General features: G+C 42.9%; 1 protein-coding gene across 7 annotated transcripts in view; it reads left to right on the forward strand.

The window, feature by feature from the left end:
* Positions 1-21,007, forward strand: part of fndc3ba (fibronectin type III domain containing 3Ba) — an 87,748-nt gene that overhangs the window by 12,042 nt on the left and 54,699 nt on the right. For 6 of the 7 annotated variants that reach the window (XM_061794245.1, XM_061794249.1, XM_061794247.1 and 3 more), the window contains exons 2-3: positions 17,539-17,684; positions 19,980-20,055. The exons of the other annotated variant lie outside the window; for it this stretch is intronic. In XM_061794245.1, the coding sequence (XP_061650229.1) occupies positions 17,568-17,684; positions 19,980-20,055 (193 nt within the window). In that variant the 5' untranslated portion in view covers positions 17,539-17,567. The remainder of the gene's footprint in view (positions 1-17,538; positions 17,685-19,979; positions 20,056-21,007) is intronic. 7 annotated transcript variants of the gene reach the window in all.

Below are 21,007 nucleotides of genomic sequence, written 5' to 3' on the forward strand. Positions count from 1 at the left end.
GTGTGTAGCGTGTGTGTATGTTTGTGTGCGAGTGTGTGTCTGTCTTAACTTTCCATTACCCAGCATCCTCTTGTGCTGTGTTGAAGTATCCCAGCATCTCGTTTGCTTGGCACCGAGCTGCAATGTTTGCCCTCCTCCCTTCTTTCTTTCTTTCTTTCTTTCTTTCTTTTTCTTTGGGCCTCCATAGCAGCGCCCCTCCTTTCCCCCGTAGCCACCCCTCCCCTCGCATTCCCCGCGGTCTCCCGCCCTTCGATAATTTCCTGCATTGTTGACCACCGGTTCGGGAGGAGATAAAAAAGAAGTCTTTCAACTTCCTCCTTCGCCGTATTTGAACACGAAAGCGCTTCGGAACGACCTTATTTGCACTTGACGACTGAGAGTGGATGATAAAAGCTCCCTAAAATAATTTTAGGAATTAAATAAAATGGTGGAGAGGAGAGGGGGGGGGGGGGGGGGTAAAGTCATTATTGTTACCAGATGACTCAAAGAATGTGAAAAATGTACCATACAAAATAAAATGTCATGTTTTCCCCTCCCGCAGTCGAACAGCAGATATAAAAAGTCTACATGTGCTAAGTGCTTGGTTTTTGAGACAAAAAAAGAAATAAAAAATTCGACAAAGATAAATCATTGAAAAACTTTTCCCACCATTGTGACCCTTAACCTTTAAAATTCAATTGGGGGGGTGGGGAGGAGCTTAACATTTTTGAGAGGGAAAGTAAAGATAACCAAGCTATTGTAGTCCTAAAAGTGTGCACACCCTCTAAAAATATGTAATTCTTTTGTTATATTTTATTTATTTTCAAGATAAAAAAAAGTTTAATAGAATAAAATTGTATTGTTTCGCTAATAAATTAGTATATTTTCTTTCAAAATAAAATTGCAATGAACATTTAAACTGTAATATTACAAGATAAAGTAGTAATCTCACAGACACGAAATCGCACTGTCGGGAGAACGAAATACTGTGTTGTGTTCGCAATAATAACTGAATGGAAAGTCAAATCGTAAAACAAATAAGTACATACATATAAGTACAATTATAATGTGCAAAACATTTAGCAAAAATGTTTTATTTTTAATGTATTATTTCTTTGGAACCATGAAGGGAAATTCTATAAATGTATAAACCATATAATAATCACAAAAGTACAATAATATTTTCCACTGTATATAAACAAATTAAACATATTTTTCATAAATGACTATTTTATTTTTTATGATTTCTTTTTTTTTGTTTTTTTTAATATTTAATAATTATGATCCCTGAATGGAAAATTAAATAACTACACACAAGAGTTTATAAGCCTGCGTTAGCCTGACGGTGGCCAGAGTTGACCTGGAAAGTTCCTCCAGACGATGATGGCGCTTTTTGAAATGTTGTTTTAATTTTATTTTGGAAAGTGCATCTGTGCGTCCACCATCTTCCTCTCCTCTCCTAGCGCTTATTTTTCCTGATTCCACTGCGGAGGAAAGTGTTTATGCAACGTGTGCGTGTGGAGGAAGTTGGTGTTACTGAATGCAAAGCCACACGTTTTATTGCTTTCCCTTGTTACAGCACCCATCCCCCATCATCCTCCTCTTAAGGCGTGCATACTGGAGAGACCCCCCCCCCCATCCCACCCACCAATCCTTTTTCACCCCCACCCCTCCCGTCCCCACATACCTGTCATTTTTTAAAAATCTCCTCCTCGAGCCTCTTTTGGCCTTCAAAAGGTCGTCCTCGAGTTCCACTTTTCTTACATTGCCTGACGATGACCAATGTAATTACCTTGACGACCTCGTCAAAATTACTACTTTATTCTAGTAAAATTACATTTTTTTTTTATGAGAAAACACATGGAAGTGTGTGAATTGAGAGAGAACAAGAGCGACGGATAACACAAAAATATTGCATAAAAGTGGGACCGCAAAGCGTCAACTGCGATACAGTTGCATATAGTTTACTGTATTGAATCATATTTTTGGGTGATTATTTTAGTAGGTTGCAGTAGGTTTCCCACACCTCTGCACTAGCAACTTGTCGCGTGCTCAGCCGTTTGCTCTTTTTAAGCCTCACAAGAGTGACAGCTGTCAATCAAATATTCTTTCCATTAAAAAAAAAAAGAATAATAAATAAATAAATCTCTTTTATACAAACGCTTGCATTTAGTTCCGGGAAAGTCCAATCAGAAGCGTGACGACGGAGTAAAATTGGGAGACGGATGCCTGTCTCCCGTCCTCACCCTGCAGCAGGACCACCCCCACAATTCACGCGCACACGCACACCCAGGCGGGCTGGCGGAAATACACACCCACATCCCTGAATGAGTGTGTGAAATCCTGAGGCTGATTGAGGAGGAGGAATGCAACCTTGTGACCCCCAGGCAGTGGGGAGGAGAAGAAAAGTGTGTGCGTTTGTGTGTGTTGGGGGGGACACTAGATGTGTGTGTCCGGATCATGTACACCCACACACACACACACACACACACACACACACATATACACACAGGTATTTTCAACAACAGCGCTGCATCAATTTTCCCTAAAACGTTCTGCTAATTCAACCCAACTGTTCGGATTTAACACCGGTTTCCATAAATTCACACACACACACACACACGAAAACACTCATTCATAAACACAAGCATCAGTAGGAGGAGTTAGTCATAGACTGAGGCCTTTAAAGGACCATTCATGATTTCCTTGTGCTGTTTAAAAGCATGCGTGTGTGCAGGCATGTGGGTTCTTGTCTTTCCGTATCAGTGTGGCACCGCCTTATTTTTTTGTTTATTTATTTCTTTTTTTGGAAGACATTTTTCTTTGTGGGGATGTTTTCGCTGGACCACACGCACACAAAAAAGAAGCTTGGGTGAGGTGCGATCACCTGATTTGTTGTATGTTCTTGTCTTTCTATGGTTGTGCGGCACCACCCTTGACATCCTGCCTTACCCGAGGGGACATTTTTCTTTCTGCTGGTCCAGTAAGGAAAAAGGATTGTGTTTACACGTGCGTGCCTTCTTATCTTTCTGTGGCACCGCCCTTAAATTTCACACCTTTATGGGAAGAAACTGGTAGGATATTAGACTGTGTTGTGTTCCTCAAGTAACCGTGACTAGTCTTTTTCAACATACACGCACGCTAGCATTTTTTTCTTGTGTGTCAAAATGTCCATCCAATTAATGTGGGAAATGACTCGTGGTGCCACACTAGTTCAGAAAGACAAGAAACAAATCCACACAATGCGTTGCGTGAAAGGCCACACCGGCAGAGAAAGACAAGAACATGTACACGAGCATTTGTCTTGCATCTAGCAACCAAAATGTTACTAACAAAGGAAAAATGTCCCCTTCGGTGAAAAAAAGTGGAATGTCAAGGATGGTGCCACACTTACATGGAAAGGCAAAAGCATGCGCACACACAAACTTGAGCAAGGTTTTTCATGGCCCATAAAACTTAGTGTGTGTGTTTGTGTGTCAACTTGGCATCTTAATTAAGAGCTGTGGCGCGACGAAATCATTAGCCACCGCCGTTTCCGCTTTGCCGCTCTGCATAAACGGCACGGAAAAGTCCAAGCGTCATGTCTGTCTGTAGGTTACAAGTCCTCTCTCCAGCCGAGCGTCAGCGTTTTCACTGAAAGGCGCACAGAACCACGGCGCTAGTTTTGAGCGACACAAGAGGCGGCCAATCAGGCCGGACCGATCGAGGCCACCGAAAAATCATTTTGTGTCCTGACTTCCTGAGGTTAAAGCCCTCAGTGGGAGGAAAAAGAACCTGAATCATAGTCCTCTTTTATTGGGAAGTGAACCCTTTGTAATTTCTTACATTTCTGCATAAATTGGTCATAAAATGTGGTATTTTGTATATTAAATTTCGTTTTGAATTTTGTAATTTATTGTAGTATTTGAATAATTTATTTTACTCTTTTTAGATCATTTATTAACATGGGTATATCAATTCAAATGATTTTTTCCCGTCATTTTTCATTCTTAATTTTTAAAATTGTTTTATTCAGCTTATTTCAATTCAAATGTTACCGATTGTTTTATTAATTTATCATAGCATTGACTTTTTAAATGACCAATTATTTTACATAATTAGTTTTATTTTACAAATGTAATTTTTAAGTCTCACTCTTTCAGTTGCTCTCATGTATGTGTGTGTCTACGCTCCGCTCATCATTTTATTATACTGATATGGATTCTATTTTTTTATTTATTATACTACATACACATTTTTTTTTCAAATTTCATTTATCATACTTTTTAAAAATATGCATCAGAATTTTTTTACAATGACATATCGTACTTCGTTTCGTCTGTCACGATTTTATTTCTGTATTTCTCATTGCTCACTGTCCACAGCTCTCGCATTGGACGCCGTTTGACTTCAGGCGGGACGACTAAGAATCGTGCATAATAATGATAATAATAATAATGTGTTACGTCTCGCGGTCTGCCATTTGTGGCGCGTTGCGTGGCTTCGTGGTTTTTCCAGCGCGGGGGCTGGCTCAGCTGTGAGCTTTATTGTTAAAGCGCAACGGCGTATCCAAGTCATATGTTGCAAATATGCTGAGTGTGCGCTTCTGGTGCTCAAGCGCTCAGCTGGGAGGAGGATTGCTCACTGTCTGCCAGCACACACACACACTCCATTGTGTGTTTGTATTTATATACTGTATGTGTGGTTGTGTGTTGGAGCCAACACATGGCTTTGTGACTGCTTCATATACTGTGTGTGTGTGTGTGTGTGTGTGTTGAGGAGGAAGTGACTTGTGTTTGTTTAAACTCGGCACACTCGCCCATGTGGGACAATTTAGCGGGAATGAGAACTCGCCAAAGCCACTTTTTTTTTTTTTTTTTTTTTTTTTTTTTTTTTTTTAACCAGGCCACACCCACCCACACTCAAGGCGGTACGGCCGCCCCCTCCCCCTCGCCAAAACCTCCTGAATGGGTCTTTTGGTGCAGAAAGGACTGGTTCCGTGACAGGACCGGTTAAGGCTGTAAATCGGGTATGGGAGCGGGGGGGGGGTCCGGGGGCCAGGCGGCTTTTGACCCAAAAAGCAAGTCACCAACTCGGCTAATCATAATAAAATGGGACAATTTATTTATTTATTCTTCGCGAGGCAGCCCAACTTCATCCCACCGTAATTTTAAAAGCAGTTTATTTCTTTCCCTTCTTATGTTTGATTGATTATTTTTATACACTACAGTACTATGTTTCTTCATTTAAAAAGAACAACAACAAATGAGTGGATTCATGGCAAGTCAATTAATTTCAATGAGGAAAATTGATTTGATTTGGTTTAGGAGCGTGATCATGGAACGAATTAAAACCATAATTCAAGGTACCGCTGCAATGTATACACTCATCGGTGCCAATATTATTAGCTCCGCCTCCGCCATCGGAGGAGATCCAATACGAAAATTGTGAAAAAGACGCCACTCCCGGCCTGTAGTGTACAAGGCAAATGTTTCTGTTCTAAAAGTATTTTTTTTACATTGTCATTGATCGAAAGCCCCTTTCACACGGCCTTATAAAGTTGGGAATTTTCTACATTCGGGGGTTAAGGGCCACCGCACACCGAGCGACGCGGCCGACCCCGACTGAATCAGCCGAATCCACTGATTCCGCTTCTTCCCCGACAATCCTGCCATGTTTTTGTGGTTCAATGAAAAGAATAATTATATGTGGAGCCTCAAAATAGAAATATATACATACACGATACATGGTCGCAATTTTTCCGTTGCGGCACCTCTGTAGAGGTCACTCGCTTGGTGTGCAGCGAGCGGTCGCCAACTGTAAATTGTTTTCCCGATAGTCCACTTCAGTCGCGTTTGGCGGGCCGACGACTCCTGCGCTGTAAGAATACAGGGATGTAACATTTGAATGCCTGGCATTTGCTTCTCCTGCCTTATTGTCTTGAGCAAATGTCGCCGTTCAACAAGTATTTGACACGCTATCGTGCGCCTAAAGTCCCGTTCTCACCCTGTGATGACTGAAAATGAGACGAAACACAGGCACGTGTGTGTGTTTCGGACGGATGTAAAGTTTCACACCTGCTTCTCCTGCCTTGCCGTTGAAAGCTATTATTGCTGTTGTCATTTTATACCCCGACCTTGACGTAATCGAAATTTCTTAGCGGGAATGCCCATGCCAGGCTGTGAGAACTCAAAACTGAGCGTTGCCACCTTTTTATTTTCATCTTCGCCGCCATTCAAGCGAGAATGTTTAATTTAGAACATCTTTTGCTCGTCCTCCACAAACCAGGAAGTAGCCATTCGACCGACACGCAAATGCTTCGTTCGGCCTTGTCGGCACGACTCTTAGCGGTGTCCTATCGAGTTATTTAATCCTGGCATTTATTTGAACACTGCACACCAGCCTAAAAAGTTGTGCGGTCTGATTGCCTGCAACGGGAGCGAGAGAGAGACTTTGGATTTGAATGAGAACGGGACGGAGAAAAAAAAAGCGGAAGAAAATCTGGAAACTGTGAAGAAGAATTAGAAGAGAAGTGAGTCATGGTCATGTGCTTGTGGGAGAGTCGCCACTTCCTCTGCACAACAACACCTGTCGCACACACAAATAATGGTAGACGCACAACATGACAGTGATGATGTTTCCAAATATGGACGCGGTGGTGATGACGGGAAGTAGTGTGTGCGTGCGTGCGTGTGTGTGTGTGTGTGTGTGTGTGGTGGTCTTGGCTGATGTAACAGCTGGAAACCGGATTAGAAATGTTGTCGTTAGGTCACTTTGTCTTGTTGCGTTTCGACGCCCCCCCCCCACCCCACCCCCCCCTAACCCCCCCACGCCCACTGGCTAACCTCCATTGCTCCTTACTTCTCCTCCTCTCCACGACTTGACGTCGTCGCTCTTCTTCCCTTCATGCCCCACTTGAACTCCTCCTCTTTTTCTTACCTCCGCCACGCCTTCACGTCTCCTAACTCTTCCTCGTTTTCCCCTCTCGCCTGCTTGAGCGGCCTTCTGCCTGTTTTCTCTTCTTCAACATTTCCTCCTCTGCTCCGCTTCCTCCAACTTTTTCCCCCCCAAATGTTTTTTTCCAGCAAGCCTTCTACTCCTCTAAAAGCCGTTTCTTCTTCTCTCATTCCCCCCTGCGCTCTTCTCTTCCCCCCCATCCTTCTCCTCTCTCCCTCTCGCGTTCCTCACAGACGCCGCTACAAATTTCACAAATAGAATGCGAGTTTTATGCACTACTCCCACACTGCGCACATTTTTGATTGATTTAAAAAATAATAATAATTTTTTTTGCTCATGTCAGGTTAACGATCCTCGATCGTCGACCAGAATAGCCCCAAATTTATTATGCAACTGGCTTTCGCCGTCGAGGCTGTAAAATTGTATTTCGTAAGTAAAAGCGGTAAGTAAAATAGATTTCGGCTACATCTCCTGCGAGAAACCTCGTTATAATTTCGCTGGAGCTTCATGTTTTCACTCACTTACTCACATCTAACTCGCTTAAAATATCACCCAAACTTGATATTTTAGTTTTTTTTTAAATAAAACTGTCACTGCATTATTGTATATTACAATAGCGATTTAGTGCCAAGACATCGTATTGAGTAAAGTAAACATCACAACTGGGCGGGAAAAAAAAATTATTAAAAAAAAGCCGCGTCCTCCTCCGTCGCAGCTTACGTGGCTATGTGGCAAGCGCTTGAGCTGTCACGGCCTCCGCGGTGTCTTTTTCTGCCTTCGCGCGCACGCACACGCGCGCACGCCCACACACACACACACACACACAGACATGCACAGAGAGAGCTAACAGCTGTCCAGCTGCAGGAGGAGGCAAGAGGGAGGTCTCCAGATGTGCGCTGGAGCGTGTTTTGGCATTAAGAGAAGCCAGCGCACGGGGATGATCGTCAAGATGGCAACGGCAGACGTGGAAAACATGTTTGCGTCACTTCATTGTTTGCACACACACACACACATCGAGAGACGCAGGAGCTGTCTGCGCTACGACAGGCAGGACTAATGTTTGCGCAGGAGCAATAACACAATTAGGATTCCTCGCATTTCTCACTCCACAGGCATTCGACCTATGACCCCCACCGACCTTCCCTTCCTCCTCCTTTGCCGTTTTGCACATCTCACATCGCTCGCAGCCAGCCGGTTGATGTGTTTGTGACGTAAAATAAAAATAAAATACAGCGGTACCTTTACAGCGGAACACCGCATACTTGCGGTTTGGCACCTTCGCATTCACCTATTCAATGATTATAATTATTTGTTTCTTTTCAACCCTGAACAATGTTTTTCCCAGCTTATTGAAGAATTTTCAGTATTTAAAAAAAAAATATATATTTTTTTGTATTGTAGAAAAACATAATACAATGTTAAGAAATAAACTGGTGTTGTGTATTCGGTGTGTTGGATGTGTGTGCCTTTAAGGGCGTGGCTTAGAAAATGACGTCAGGAGCGGGAGTCGGTCCGCGTGTGAGCTGTGGCCTACAGCAGCTGCCTGGTAGTGTTCATATTTTATAGTTATGTGCTGTTTACAGTTTGTTCTTGTCAGCAAAGGGCGAAAAGTGCGTCAGTGACGAGCTCTCCTGGCCAGCATGCGAGGGCGTAACAGTGCTTTAATTTCTATCTATCTATCTATCTATCTATCTATCTATCCATCTATCTATCTATCTTTGTTATTTCACCCTAGCTGCACTGTAGCTGAAGCATACTTGTACCTCAAATTTGAGCTCGCAACACAAAGTTAAAAAATGGAACCAAGCGACGGCTTCATAACTCAAACTGAAGCGGAGCAACTCTAAAGCCAAGGTAGCGCTCTACGCTTAAACTGCTCAGGCTTCGAAGACATGCAGCAAAGCGATAGTCGCCTAGCATGTTTCATAGCTGTATGCAGAGTTAAGAAGTGCGTAAAATAAAACTAAGATACTATTTACAAGGGAACGAGCCCTGTAGAATGCCACAAGATGGGGGCAAATGTCTAATTTTGTCTCAGTGAAGCTCCTCAACTCACTTCAAGTTGTTTCCCTCGGCACTAAGATGGCACCACTAGATGGCGCCCAAGCAATACTGTTAATGCTTTTGCCTAATAAGCACAAAACCGCAAATAAGTGAATGTTTCAGCAAATAACGCAGGTTAGGCTCCACCCAAAATAATCCGCAAATTTGCGTACGCTGAAGCGCGAGTATGCGCGGCTTCATTGTACAGTAAAACGACTCAGTCTTAAAAGACACGAACGAAGGGTTTTTAAAATGTATTTGATTAGATTTTTTTTTTTTTTTTTTTTTTTTTTTTTTTTTTTTTGTTTGCGGTTCCACTGCGTGTCACTGACAAAACCACATCTATATTTTTATAGTTAATACATCCACGTGAACGGTGCTGTTAAATAAGCATCGTGTGCTGTCGTAGTAGGCACTTTTTCAAGCTTCTGCTGGAAATATTTAAGATTCCGCCATCTTGTCCAGGCTCCGTTACATCGAATTGCTCCACAGGAAAATAATTGCATTGATTTATGGTATCGGTGGACTTTTTGGGGGTTGTTCGGCCCTTTAAAAGTGCTCGTTTTGTACATCTGACTATGGACAATAGCTCTTAATGACTCAGTTTCCATGTGTGTGAGTGTTTGCGTTACGTAACCGTCGTCTCTTCCTGAGAACGAGGCTGCCTGCTCCTGCTCCTCCTCCTCCTCCTCCTCTTCTTCTTCTTCTTCTTCTTCTTCTTCTTTGGCCGATGAGCCCCCCGCCGACAGGCTTTTTTTCCCGGCAGCCGGTTTGGAGTCAGAGCGCCGTGTTTTGACAGGGAGCTGGAATGCAACGGAGGCGGAGTCTTTCCAGGAAGTGCATGGCAATAGCGAGAGATCCGGGATTCTTTTGGCCGCGCTCGGTTCGCTGAAAAAGAAGGACTTTAATAGGAAGGTGATTGCACACCCTGTGATGCAGAATTTTGCTTCTAGGCTGGTTTCTTTAGAGGAGGCTTATATATGTTTTATTTTCAGAATTCAAAACAGTTCCCAGGTGTCTTCATATCATGCATGTGACGTACTTTTTGTCCAAATATCCCAAGGGTCATGAATTACGGCACACTTGTTCTTTAACTTGGCTACTGAGCATTTACATTATCAAGAGTCGGCTAATATTTGTTGCTTCATTTCACATTCCGCCACAAAATGTATTTTTATTTTTGATTGTAAACAAATGTATACTCATACAGATGATTTCAACCCAGCCCCCACTCCCCCAAAAATTATGTTGCTTGTGGTATGGTATTCCTAGAAACCAGGCTTGATGAGAGCACTACACGCATGGTTGCTCGTTTAAAGGAGGCGCACAAGTGCTAAGGACGACGTCGTTCTTTTGGAAGCGGGACTCGTCCCGACTCGTCGGCCGCCGCGCTTTTCAGAATTCTTGGCATTTAAACGAGGCAGCAGAGAGACGGCAAATGAAAGAGTGAGGCAGAGAGCCATCCAGGGAAAGTATAATTGCCACTGAGACGCCCTCTAATCTGCAGCACGCCTCTGCGAGGGCCGTTCCGGAATGTTCCTCTCTGTACAAACCGGACCAGTGAAGTGAAAAACTAGTGGTAGACTTTTTTTTAAGATTGAAAGTATTACCGCCACCAGAAAAGTTAGATTTGCATTATCGCAGGTTTGTTTGTGCGTAACTTCTTGGTCTACGTGCACCTTTCGCACTTTCCCTTCAAAGCCATCTTCATTTTGGGCTACAACAACCGTGTGAAGTTGAACGCCCACTTCTCCTGTCCTGTTCTAGATGTATTTTATTCCTTTTATTTTAAACTGCCTATTTCAACCGAAAATATTCCCGTGTCCAATTTTCAACCTTTTTCCCGTTTTGAACGGTGCGAAATCGCCTTCACGAGTAATATTACAAAAAACTCATTCACTGGCAGCCATCCCAGTTAAGACGGATATTCGACTTCTAAAGCCGTCAATGGCAGTGAATGTGTTTTAAGAGTCATATTTGAGGCAAGATGACACTGGACTGTGTGTGTGTTTTTTAAGGGTATTCTGCAATGCTGGGAAAGGGGTGTACTCACTTCTTCAACCATCCTATTGTAGTATTTTATTTATAAGTCACACCATGCTTGTGTCATCTCAAACAGTTGTCGCTGTTGGACGTATTGTCTAAAGAAGAACTAAACCCAAGATGTCAAAACTATATTTTAAATGTATGTCTTTTCTTTATCAGTTGCAGTTTGCTTAAAGCAACAAAGTATTTATTCTAAAAGAATCCGTTTGAAATTAGCGAGAATGAGACGTATATTTGCCACTTTCGGCTTACTGTCCAGCTTTATTTGCTAAGTAAACCACACAGTAAATATTCAGCCAGGACTATTTACATGTCGTCATGTTGGGCAGAATCCTCCCATCTTCAAAATTACTGGAATCACCAATAAGTAAAAATCACTTAATAAGTCGAAAAGAATCTGGACGCACTTCTCTTTTGTCGCTGACACTGTTCTAGTTCCTACCGAAGCGTTGCGGCGATCCATTTTTAACAAAACAAGCTTACTCAAATGTATCAAATCTAACAACTTTCAACCGTTAGAATGTTTAAAAAACAACAACATCCAAACTCAATTGTGAGTTTTATGGCACGTTCAAAAATGTTAGATTTGTTCTCAAGCTATTTTCACTGATTTCAATTGCTTAATATTGCGTGAAAATAACTGACGGCTGACAAGCGTCGTCTCTTCTGTTACGCTTCCAGTGTGGCAATTTAAGATGTGTTTGCTTGTTGTTGTTTTTTTCTGCTACTTCTTCCCTCATATCTTTAAAATTCAACCCGATCGTCCTTTAGCTGTCACGAAGGTTTAAACTGTGGTGGTCGCCTTTGCTTTTCTTCTTCCTTCTTCCACGTAAAGTGAGTTTCTGACTGGTGGGCGCATTTTCATGCAGTCAAAGAGAAGAATGTGTGTCGGTGGCAGGAATGTGTGACGTGGCCCCACGAATGAGGCCCCTGGATAAGTGCGTTGCAGGTTGCAAAAAAAAACAACAACAAAAAAAACACACAAGTTCACCTTTTTGTCTAAAAAAAATCAACACAGTGCGAGAACGCTTGGTTTATTGTCTGGTTTTCTATGCAAGTGCAAATTAAGTGCGCAGCAGAGCTTCCAAATTACAGTTGTGAAATTTTCCATGGTGTCCGCAGTTCCTTTAAAAAAAAAAAAAAAAAAAAAAAAAGCCTTAGTCATCCTTAAAGAGGACACGTAATCCTTAAATCCACCGTTCAGTGGTTTTAAAAATGCACAATAATTTAGTTCCGGGGTAATCGATGTGTGCCAAAAGGCGACCCTGCTATTAGATTAGTACTTAAAAGGGGTCTTAACATATCCGAAGGGAACCGTTTTATTTCCGGGAACTACAAGTACCAAGAATTAAAATTGACCTGCAAATTTCCTGGCTTTGGAGTAATTATCGGAGCCATAATAGAGGCGGACCCTTTCACACTGCCCCCGTTGTCAAAGCCATATTTATTTTTATTTTTTTTATTAACCGACTTTGGAGTTATCAAAGCTGCAATCGAAGCCGGACGGCCGTTTTGCGGCTGGAGTCTCCCGCGTAAAACACATCTGATTGGAACCTTTTTCAGTTCCCTGAAGTACCAAGAACCAATTGTTGCTGGAATGTACCAAGGTTCATGGAACAAAACGTTCAACTGTGGCTTCACTTTTAGTTTGGCAAAGTTTTTGTGTGTGTGGTTTTTGGTACTTTCTCAATGTCCAGGAACCTTGGGGTGATGAAGTGTCCCATGCATCTGATTGGAAGTCCCAAAAAGTAAAACTTTCCGAAACTTTTTATTTTATTTTTTTTAATGTGGACGCTTGCCCTACTTTTGAGGGAATGTTTTGTTTGGACTTCCAGTCTTATCGCTTGTGGATGCAACGTTTGGAATGAGAAGCAGAGGTGCTTCAGATGTGTTTTTCGTCGAGGTGTCGAGCTCTTCTTTAAAACCGAATTCTGGGGAAGTCGGACCCGCGGGGAGGTGCGCAGGACCTCGTTACACCGTTTTAGAAGTCTTGCGTGATTGTGTGTCCATTTGCATTCCGCTCCACCCGTTCTTCACTGCGGACGACGTATCATTACTGCAATTACAAGGCAGGAGGATGCTAGCGTGCGCGCGCACACGCACACACTCACACACGCGCGCAGCCCCGTATGCACTCATGCATTCGCCCAATGCAAACAGACTGGCTGCATATGTGCTGCTGGCCTATGTGGGAAACCTTCAGAGCTTCCATCTTTTATAAATCCTCCCTCTGTCTTGCCCAAGTGTGTGTGTGTGAGTGTGTGTGTGTGTGTGTGTGTGTGTGTGTTCACTTGAGCACAGCATTCCTTTCCACCCTTCTTTCCCGAAACCCCCCTTCGCTGCATCTCCATGTCTCCTCCACTCCACCTCGGCTAAGAAGGTACTCACACAATCTGTGTGTGTGTGTGTGTGTGTGTGTGTGTGTGTGTGTGTGTGTGTGTGTGTGTGTGTGTGTGTGTGTGTGTGTGTGTGTGTGAGAGAGAAACAGCGAGAGAGGGTCCCTCCTTCACTGAATACCTTTTGTAAAAGGAGCCGGACTTGAATGGGAGTGGTGTCGATGGCAGTTTCCCACCATATTTAGCAACTCCGCCCCCCCCTTTGTTTTTTTTTTTTTTTTAAATACCCACACACACGTCTATTGCCTATTAAATGCCAGCGCAGATTCAAGTAGTCAGCTGATGAGGGCGTTGACTATATCTCGGGTGTTTGTGCGAGTATGTGTGTGCGTACATACGTTTGTGGGAGTGAATTGCTCATTCAGTCATTGACTTCCGAGCAGTGATACATGAGAGCGTAACAGACACAGGAAAACGTGTGTCTTCCATATGTTGCGTTGTTGTTTCACTGAGGCCAATGCACGAAACAACAGGCCATTGACATATGCGATGTGAGCAAAGGTATTGGGACTGGGTCTACTTATCTGAATGCGGCAAGCCGCAGCGGCTGCACGACAGGCGCACAAGGCAGTCGGTTTGCCTCTTGAAATCGTCCGAGTCAAAAGACGGAGTTCATAGCTTTTGGTATCACGGTGGTGCCTTGAGATACGAGTTTAATTTTGTTTTATGGCCACGCTCTCAACTCAAAACACGTTTTAACTGAAAACACTCAACTCATCTTTCCCTATTGAAATGAATGGGAATACAAATTAAGCTGACCCAGCCTCACCCCCCAAAAAACCTACAAACTATGGTTAATAAGGAAAATAGCGCTCTATATTTTATTTAAATGTATAATAATGACATAATGTAAAAAAATGCAACAGTTTGTGCTATATTACTTTTTTATTCCCCCCCCCCCCCCAGAGAGGATAAAAAATATATGCCTGAGAAGTATTCTAGTGTTGCCTGTCTACATGTGTTGCTGCACAATCTGTGTTATAACATGGCCGCAGAGATGCTATTGGTTAGCTCGTCTATGGCGTTTAGCATTAAGCCAGCGTAAGCCCAAGTGCTGCGGTCGTTTTCAAGACTCAACGTGGGACTCTCCTCATTCCACGTTGAGTTTTGAAAGTCAACTCCAAGCTAGAACCGCACATCGTTTGCGCCGAGTGGAGAAACCCGTCAGCGCAAACCTCTCGGGAGGCCACTTTAATGGCGGCAGACACAACAAAATGCGATTACAGCGAGTAACCGCCTCCGCCAATTCAATTTGAGGCTAAGTTGGACTTAACCTTTGTCGTATTTGCTGTAAATGCTCTTGGAAGTGGCCAGCAAAGCGCCTTACCTACGTGCAGTTTTGCTTGTGAATATTCAAAGTACAGTCTGTGTGTGTGTGTGTGTATGAGTAAGCCATGCTGTGAGGTCATGGTTGTCTCGGATCGTCTGTGGTCTCATTGTGTGTGTGTGTGTGTTTGTTACTTTCTACACACTTTTAATGACACGCACACACATTCAGGGACAAGCGGGTGATTGTTGTCTGATGTGGAATTTTTCTGAAAGTAACAATTTTATTTTTTATCCCGACACCTTGCTGCGGGGAATGCAAGCGTGTGCGCATGTTTCTGCTCGCGCGTCACACCCCACTGTTGTTCATACATAACACGGGTGTAAATAAAGCGTGCCTTATGTGTCATGTGGATATCTAGCTATCTATACTATCTTACCTTCGTGGCTGACCGATTCCTTCTGCACTGAACCATGATAGCGCTCCATTTTTTTTATTGATTTTTTTTTTTTTTTTTTTTTAAACACAACAGGCTCTCTCAAATGTATGTAACCTAACTATATTCACTCATTTATGTCGAGGAAGGAAAAACCCTCCAGACCTTCAATCTTGAGGTGACATAATGTGTTTTACAACAGCGCTCAGTTAACGCGTTCGAGAGAGTTCATCGAATTGGTTAATAATGCGTAAAAATAACAGACCAATAGTATCAATTTGTGAAAAAATACGAGATTGACCAATATTTCGACAGGAAATTTCCGCCTGACAGTGACGATATGCGTACATTGTGTGTGTATGTATTTATTACATTTATACTCATTTATACAATTATTTATTTCCTCCTTAATTCCTTCGTCCTTACTTGCGTCCTTCCTTCCATCCTTTTATACATCCTTGTTCATTCCTCCCTCCCTTCTTTCCTTTCTTCAGTAAAGAAGTTCATTTGAAAAGTGTACATTAGAAAACTTACAAAAGAATATATATATATATTTTTAAATCTTCTCAAAACAAGTAAAGAAATATTAAGACATTTTGTCCCTAAAAATCTGCCAGTGGAACGAGTATGAATTCACTCGAGTCTTAAAATAAGATCTTATATCTTAAAACAAGTCCAAACCTTCCTGAAATAAGTACAGTAGCAAGTTTTCACGAGTTGTAAGATAAGTTCACTAGGTCCGATTTGTGTTTATTGTTTTTGCAGTGTATTAACACTGTTATACTTTATGTAACCACTCTTTATTTTTCAGTTACATGAAGTCAAAACAATACAATACATATGACTTCAATAATTAAGGCGGAATATACCTTTTCGTGCATTTTTTTTGGAACATTCTAAATATCGACTTGTTGTTCACCAGTTTGTCCTGATTTTTTTGTTTTGTTTTTGTTTTTGTCCCTTTGATTAAGAGCCCTCATTAGCTAGCACATGCAATATCATCCTGTCACGCTTAGTTACAGCTGGGGCTACTTCTATGCTAAGCTAACTTTAAGAGTCGTGTGTAACCTCTTTCTCGGCTTTCTCTCTCCACTGTCTCGCGCTTCGCTTTTTCCTGGCAACCGGCGCCAGTGGCGTTACCATCCGTCTGCGATGTGTACTCTGGGAGCTGCATAAAGCGCGTACGTGTGTGTGCGTGTGTGTGTTGCGCGTGCGTGTGCGACGCAGGATGGCCAGGCCGGGCTGGGAGCGTGGCTCCGCTGGCGAAAAAGACTTTGCGGTCGGAGCGAAACGGGTGATTAAAAAGGTCGAGCCAACATGGTGACGGTGGCACGTGTGTGCGCGTCTGTCTGTTTATGATGCAACAGTCCGAGCCGCAGCTGTGTGATCTACTAACCCCCTTGAAGACTTTGTTGGTGGTGCAAGAGGATGTGCGGTTGAAAGTGAAGACGCACAGTGACACGCAGCTGTGTGTGGGTGTGGGGGTGGGGGGGTTCCTAATATTTTGGTTACCTCATTTAGTTACGAGCAGGTCGAAATATAAAAAAAAAAATAATAAAATTCAACATTTCTGCTCCTTCTGTTGTGTACGACTCGGCCACCAAGGGCTCAATATAACAGTCATGTCGACAAACGTAGAAGAGTTTCACAACTACTGTAAGTGACTCAGTAAGCTGCAATAATATTAGTCGTTTTTCCCAGAGGATAAATAGTATGCCTGTGAGTATTCACATATTGTCCATCTACATGTTGCTGCACCTTTTGTGTCCAAATATCCGTTACCGCCATGTAGATGCTATTTGTTAGCCCATCTACGGCGTTCCCCGTTATGTATTAGCATTAAGCTAGCAGACTGTAAGGCAAGTTCTGTTGTTATTTGAAATAAGCGGCATGTAATTCTTTGTTTTATGTTTGTTTTTTGAGTGAACTTCAACTGGAAGTGCCATTAAACAGCTTGAAGCCGCTTTTTCTTTTTTTAAGAATATTTCACTATCTGCCAAACTGCCGCTTTTTGTGAGCTGAGTCGAATTGAGTACACTGCCAACGTACAGCATTTTTATCTCAAATTGTTTCTTGCAAGTCAAAGCAAAACAAATATCTTGACGATAGAAGATAAGATTTATCTTGAAAATCTCGTTTGTCGGGTCACTCTTATCCCAAGGAACGGATTGTAAACAAAAACAAAACCAAAAAAATCGATTCAGTCGTGAACAGATTTATTACCTTTTTGTGCTCGGTATTAAATACAAAATGCATTCCTTACCCAATGCCTTTAATGCCGCATTGCCACTGTGTGGAGCTTTGTTTGCAATGAGGAAAGCAAACATTTTAACAGTGATGGAAACACTTTGGCGTTTGTGTGACGTCAAGGGAAATGCACTTAACCGACTTACTGTACGTGTGACTGACTCATTTATTTCTCTGTACTTTCCCAGGTAGGGCAGTTGAGTGAATTTCTCCATGAATGTACGTCACAATGATGATGACAGACCAGATTCCACTGGACTTGGCTCCGCCGCCTCTCCTGAACGGGGAGGTCCCGCTCATGCCGCACATGGTTAACGGCGACGCGGCGCAGCAGGTAAACACTCGCTCTCGTCCCTGCCCTTGTCGGACACGCCGGTGCCTCGGGTTGCAACGCGTGTGCATGCAAAAACAGTCGAATGGCTGGTGAACAAGAACTCGCGCACGTTTTTCCTGTGTGTACCAGCAAAAAATGCCCCCCATAAAGGACAAATGGCCCCCACAAGAAAGTGGGATGCCAAAAGCGGAGTCACACGCAAGAGCATTGTTCTTGTGGACCAGCCACAAAAAAACAATATGACTTTAATAATAACGTTGCGACGCCAAGGGTGAGGCCACGCTAACATAGAAAGCAAAGACCATCCGCTCGTATTTGTCCTATGTGTAACAGCCAAAACGGTTCCGCCAAGTGAACCCTTCCCTCGATTGAGGTGAGACGAACGAGGGTCGTGCCTCACTAACTCGTAGCGACACACAACATACATACACACACACACTGTAGCATTTAAAGTTTTTTTAATTTAAAAAAAAAAAAAATGATTATTATTTTTTTTTTTATCTTGTGGATCAACCAAAATGTCCCCACAGTGAAGCTTGGGGTGGCACCGCACTAACACAGAATGGCAAGAACATACACTTACACGTATGCAACATGCGGCACCGCCCGTCACTTCTTGCTCAGTCACACATCCCATTGGACACCGACATGTACATAATTTTACGAAATATCTATTTTTAGTTTCATTACTAAGCGCTTGCGTGATGTTTACTAATATTGTGTACTGCTGACTTTTAATGAATGACTTCATTCAACCACTAAGTCTATTTCCTCCTTGCTCCTATACAGTTTTTTTTTTTTTTTTTTTTTAAGTACCTTTTTCTTTATTTTTGCTAAACTGCTTTTAACGGCACTTATCCTCTGTCTGGAGCGGGCCACGTCGTCCGGGATTGGACTATCTTCCTCCCCACAAGTGGTTGGGGTTGGTGGTGGTGTTTTTGGCAGCGGCGCGCTAGCAGTTAGAGGACTTTTTATTTTTGTATTTTTTTTTTATTTAAACTCCAAAGCCCTACAGCCTAAACTTATTGTGAAACCAGAGATGGAGGCCGATGATTATACAGTTTTATCTATGTGTGTGTGTGTGTGTGTGTGTGTGTGTGTGTGTGTGTGTGTGTGTTGAGTCTGACATCTTGTCGTTCATCTTCCCGAGATGTTCTGTCTATATCAGGACTTTCACAACTTTTGTGCACATTTGATTTTTATAACAGACACATGGACTGTGTCATTTCTATATGAAAACAAGGTCAAAAAGTGTATTAAAAAAAAATTGCTCCATTTTTATCTTCTAATTCATTTGCAGTGAATCAACATTCAAATAAATATAAAATGTATATGTAAAATTGTTGACATTTTACTTTTTTGTTAAATTTCAGTAAGACTGGATGAGCAGGTTTTTCCACAAATAAATACCAACTTGGCCAACAAATAAACCGTCTCAAATTCCAGGTGGAAAAGAACAGCTTGAAAAAGGACATTTTGGGCATTTTCAATTCAAATTATCGTGCAAACCTGTTAAAAGAACATCAATGATTATAAAAATGTTATTAAAAACTGATGGAAGGGGACCTTTAAACTGTTTTATTATTATTATTATTTTAAATCGCGTACAGTACAATGAAGTAGAATTTATTGCGGTACAAAATCCTCATTCTAAATGAAACAGATGCGCAAATAATGAATGCAAACATGAAACATTATTAAACACTCCAACGTATACGACAAATAATGCGGGACTCATTGCACAGTCCGCACTCGGCGTCGGCCCACGTGGTCTGACGGGCGGGGGGGTTTCTCAGTCCTGGGCGAACGCGGGTCACCCTGCACTCGACTGTGGTTCCCATAGCAACAGCCGCCGCCGCTGCAGCAGACAGAGCAGGAAGTGTGTGATTGTGTGTGTGTGTGTGTGTGTGCGCGTGAGGAAGAGGAGTGTCTCGGCGCTGCGATGGATGAGCGCGCCGACTCCCAAGGCAGTATTTTTTTTAAAAAAAATTTTTAAATTTGTATTTTTTTTAAACGACGGCACACCTGTAGCGCATTGGGGGCCGTGCGCGTGAGTGTGTGTGCGAGTGCGCGCGTGTAATGGAGGGTCACCTGTTTCACGTCTACAGCCACGTGTACACGCTCAACCATCCGCACGGCGACAATATGACGGTAAGGCGGGGAACGGCGGGTGCACCGCGTCGCTTTTAGCGGTCGCGTTAAGTCACCGCCGCCTGTCAATCGTCTGAGTGGACGATGTGATTGTCGTCTTCTTCTTCTACACAACTAAACTTGTATTCGTGTGTTTGGACACAGGTCATCCTGGTACAGGTGAACCCAGGGGAGACGTTCACCATCCGAGCGGAGGACGGCTCGCTGCAATGCATCCAGGGTCGGTATTTCTCGCCCGTTGTCATAGCGATGCTAGTGCGTGCGTGCGTGTGTGTGAGTGTGCGCACCTTGGTTTGAAGTTCACATTTGGGTCCAGTAAAAAATGCGAAACTGCTTTTCTTGTGTAAACAGGAACAGATGACTTTTAAAATGAAGCATTAACAGCTTCAATCTTTTCAGCATCAATGGTTTGTCTTCTTTTTAGACCTTTCCAACATGAATATTTTGTTTTCTTTTGTACTAACTATTATTATGCTGTAAAAACACTCCAAATTCCCTTTTGTTTTTGCTTTGGCTCCATCTGAAGAGCCTGGAAAAGACTTGCTGGAAGTTTATTTTATTTATTTATTTTTTCTCTTCTTCAGCCAGAAGCTGAGCTGCACTGTGTTGGTTTACGGTCTAAGCTTGTGCTTGCGAGAGCGCGAGGCAGTGAACGCTTCTTGCGCCTTACCTATGTAATGCAGAAAAGCGGTGGGTTCAATTGCATTGTGGAAATGTCAAACGGTTTCTCCGTGTCCGTTTTGAGTGAGGTCTCTGTTTAAGGACGGCCCCGAACGCATCGCCGTCATGCAAGCGGACACCGGCAGCTGTACAATGGCGATGGAAACAGTAACTGCTTTCTTTGTGGGAACCACGTCGAAGTCAAAGAAAGTCTCGATCACTCCTTTCTTTGTGCAAGGGGGAAAGGAAAAAAAAAAAAGAAGCGGCAGCCGGGGGTTTCCCCTTAAACTTGCATAACAGCGTCCCGCATTGATGATGTCAGCAGAGTCTCAGTTTTGAAAGAGCGCTGTCGTTGCGCCCGACTCAGCTTGGACACCCCCCGATCCTCCCTACTGAGCACCTCCCTTGTGTGTCTCACCCCCCATGTGCCATATTCTAACTAATTGCAGCCCTCCTCCCTTTTCTCCACCCGCCAGGTAATTGAATGTCCCTTTAAAGCAAAGAGACCCCCC

The sequence above is a fragment of the Phyllopteryx taeniolatus genome, chromosome 13 (assembly GCF_024500385.1).
Source record: "Phyllopteryx taeniolatus isolate TA_2022b chromosome 13, UOR_Ptae_1.2, whole genome shotgun sequence".
Lineage (NCBI taxonomy): Eukaryota > Metazoa > Chordata > Actinopteri > Syngnathiformes > Syngnathidae > Phyllopteryx > Phyllopteryx taeniolatus.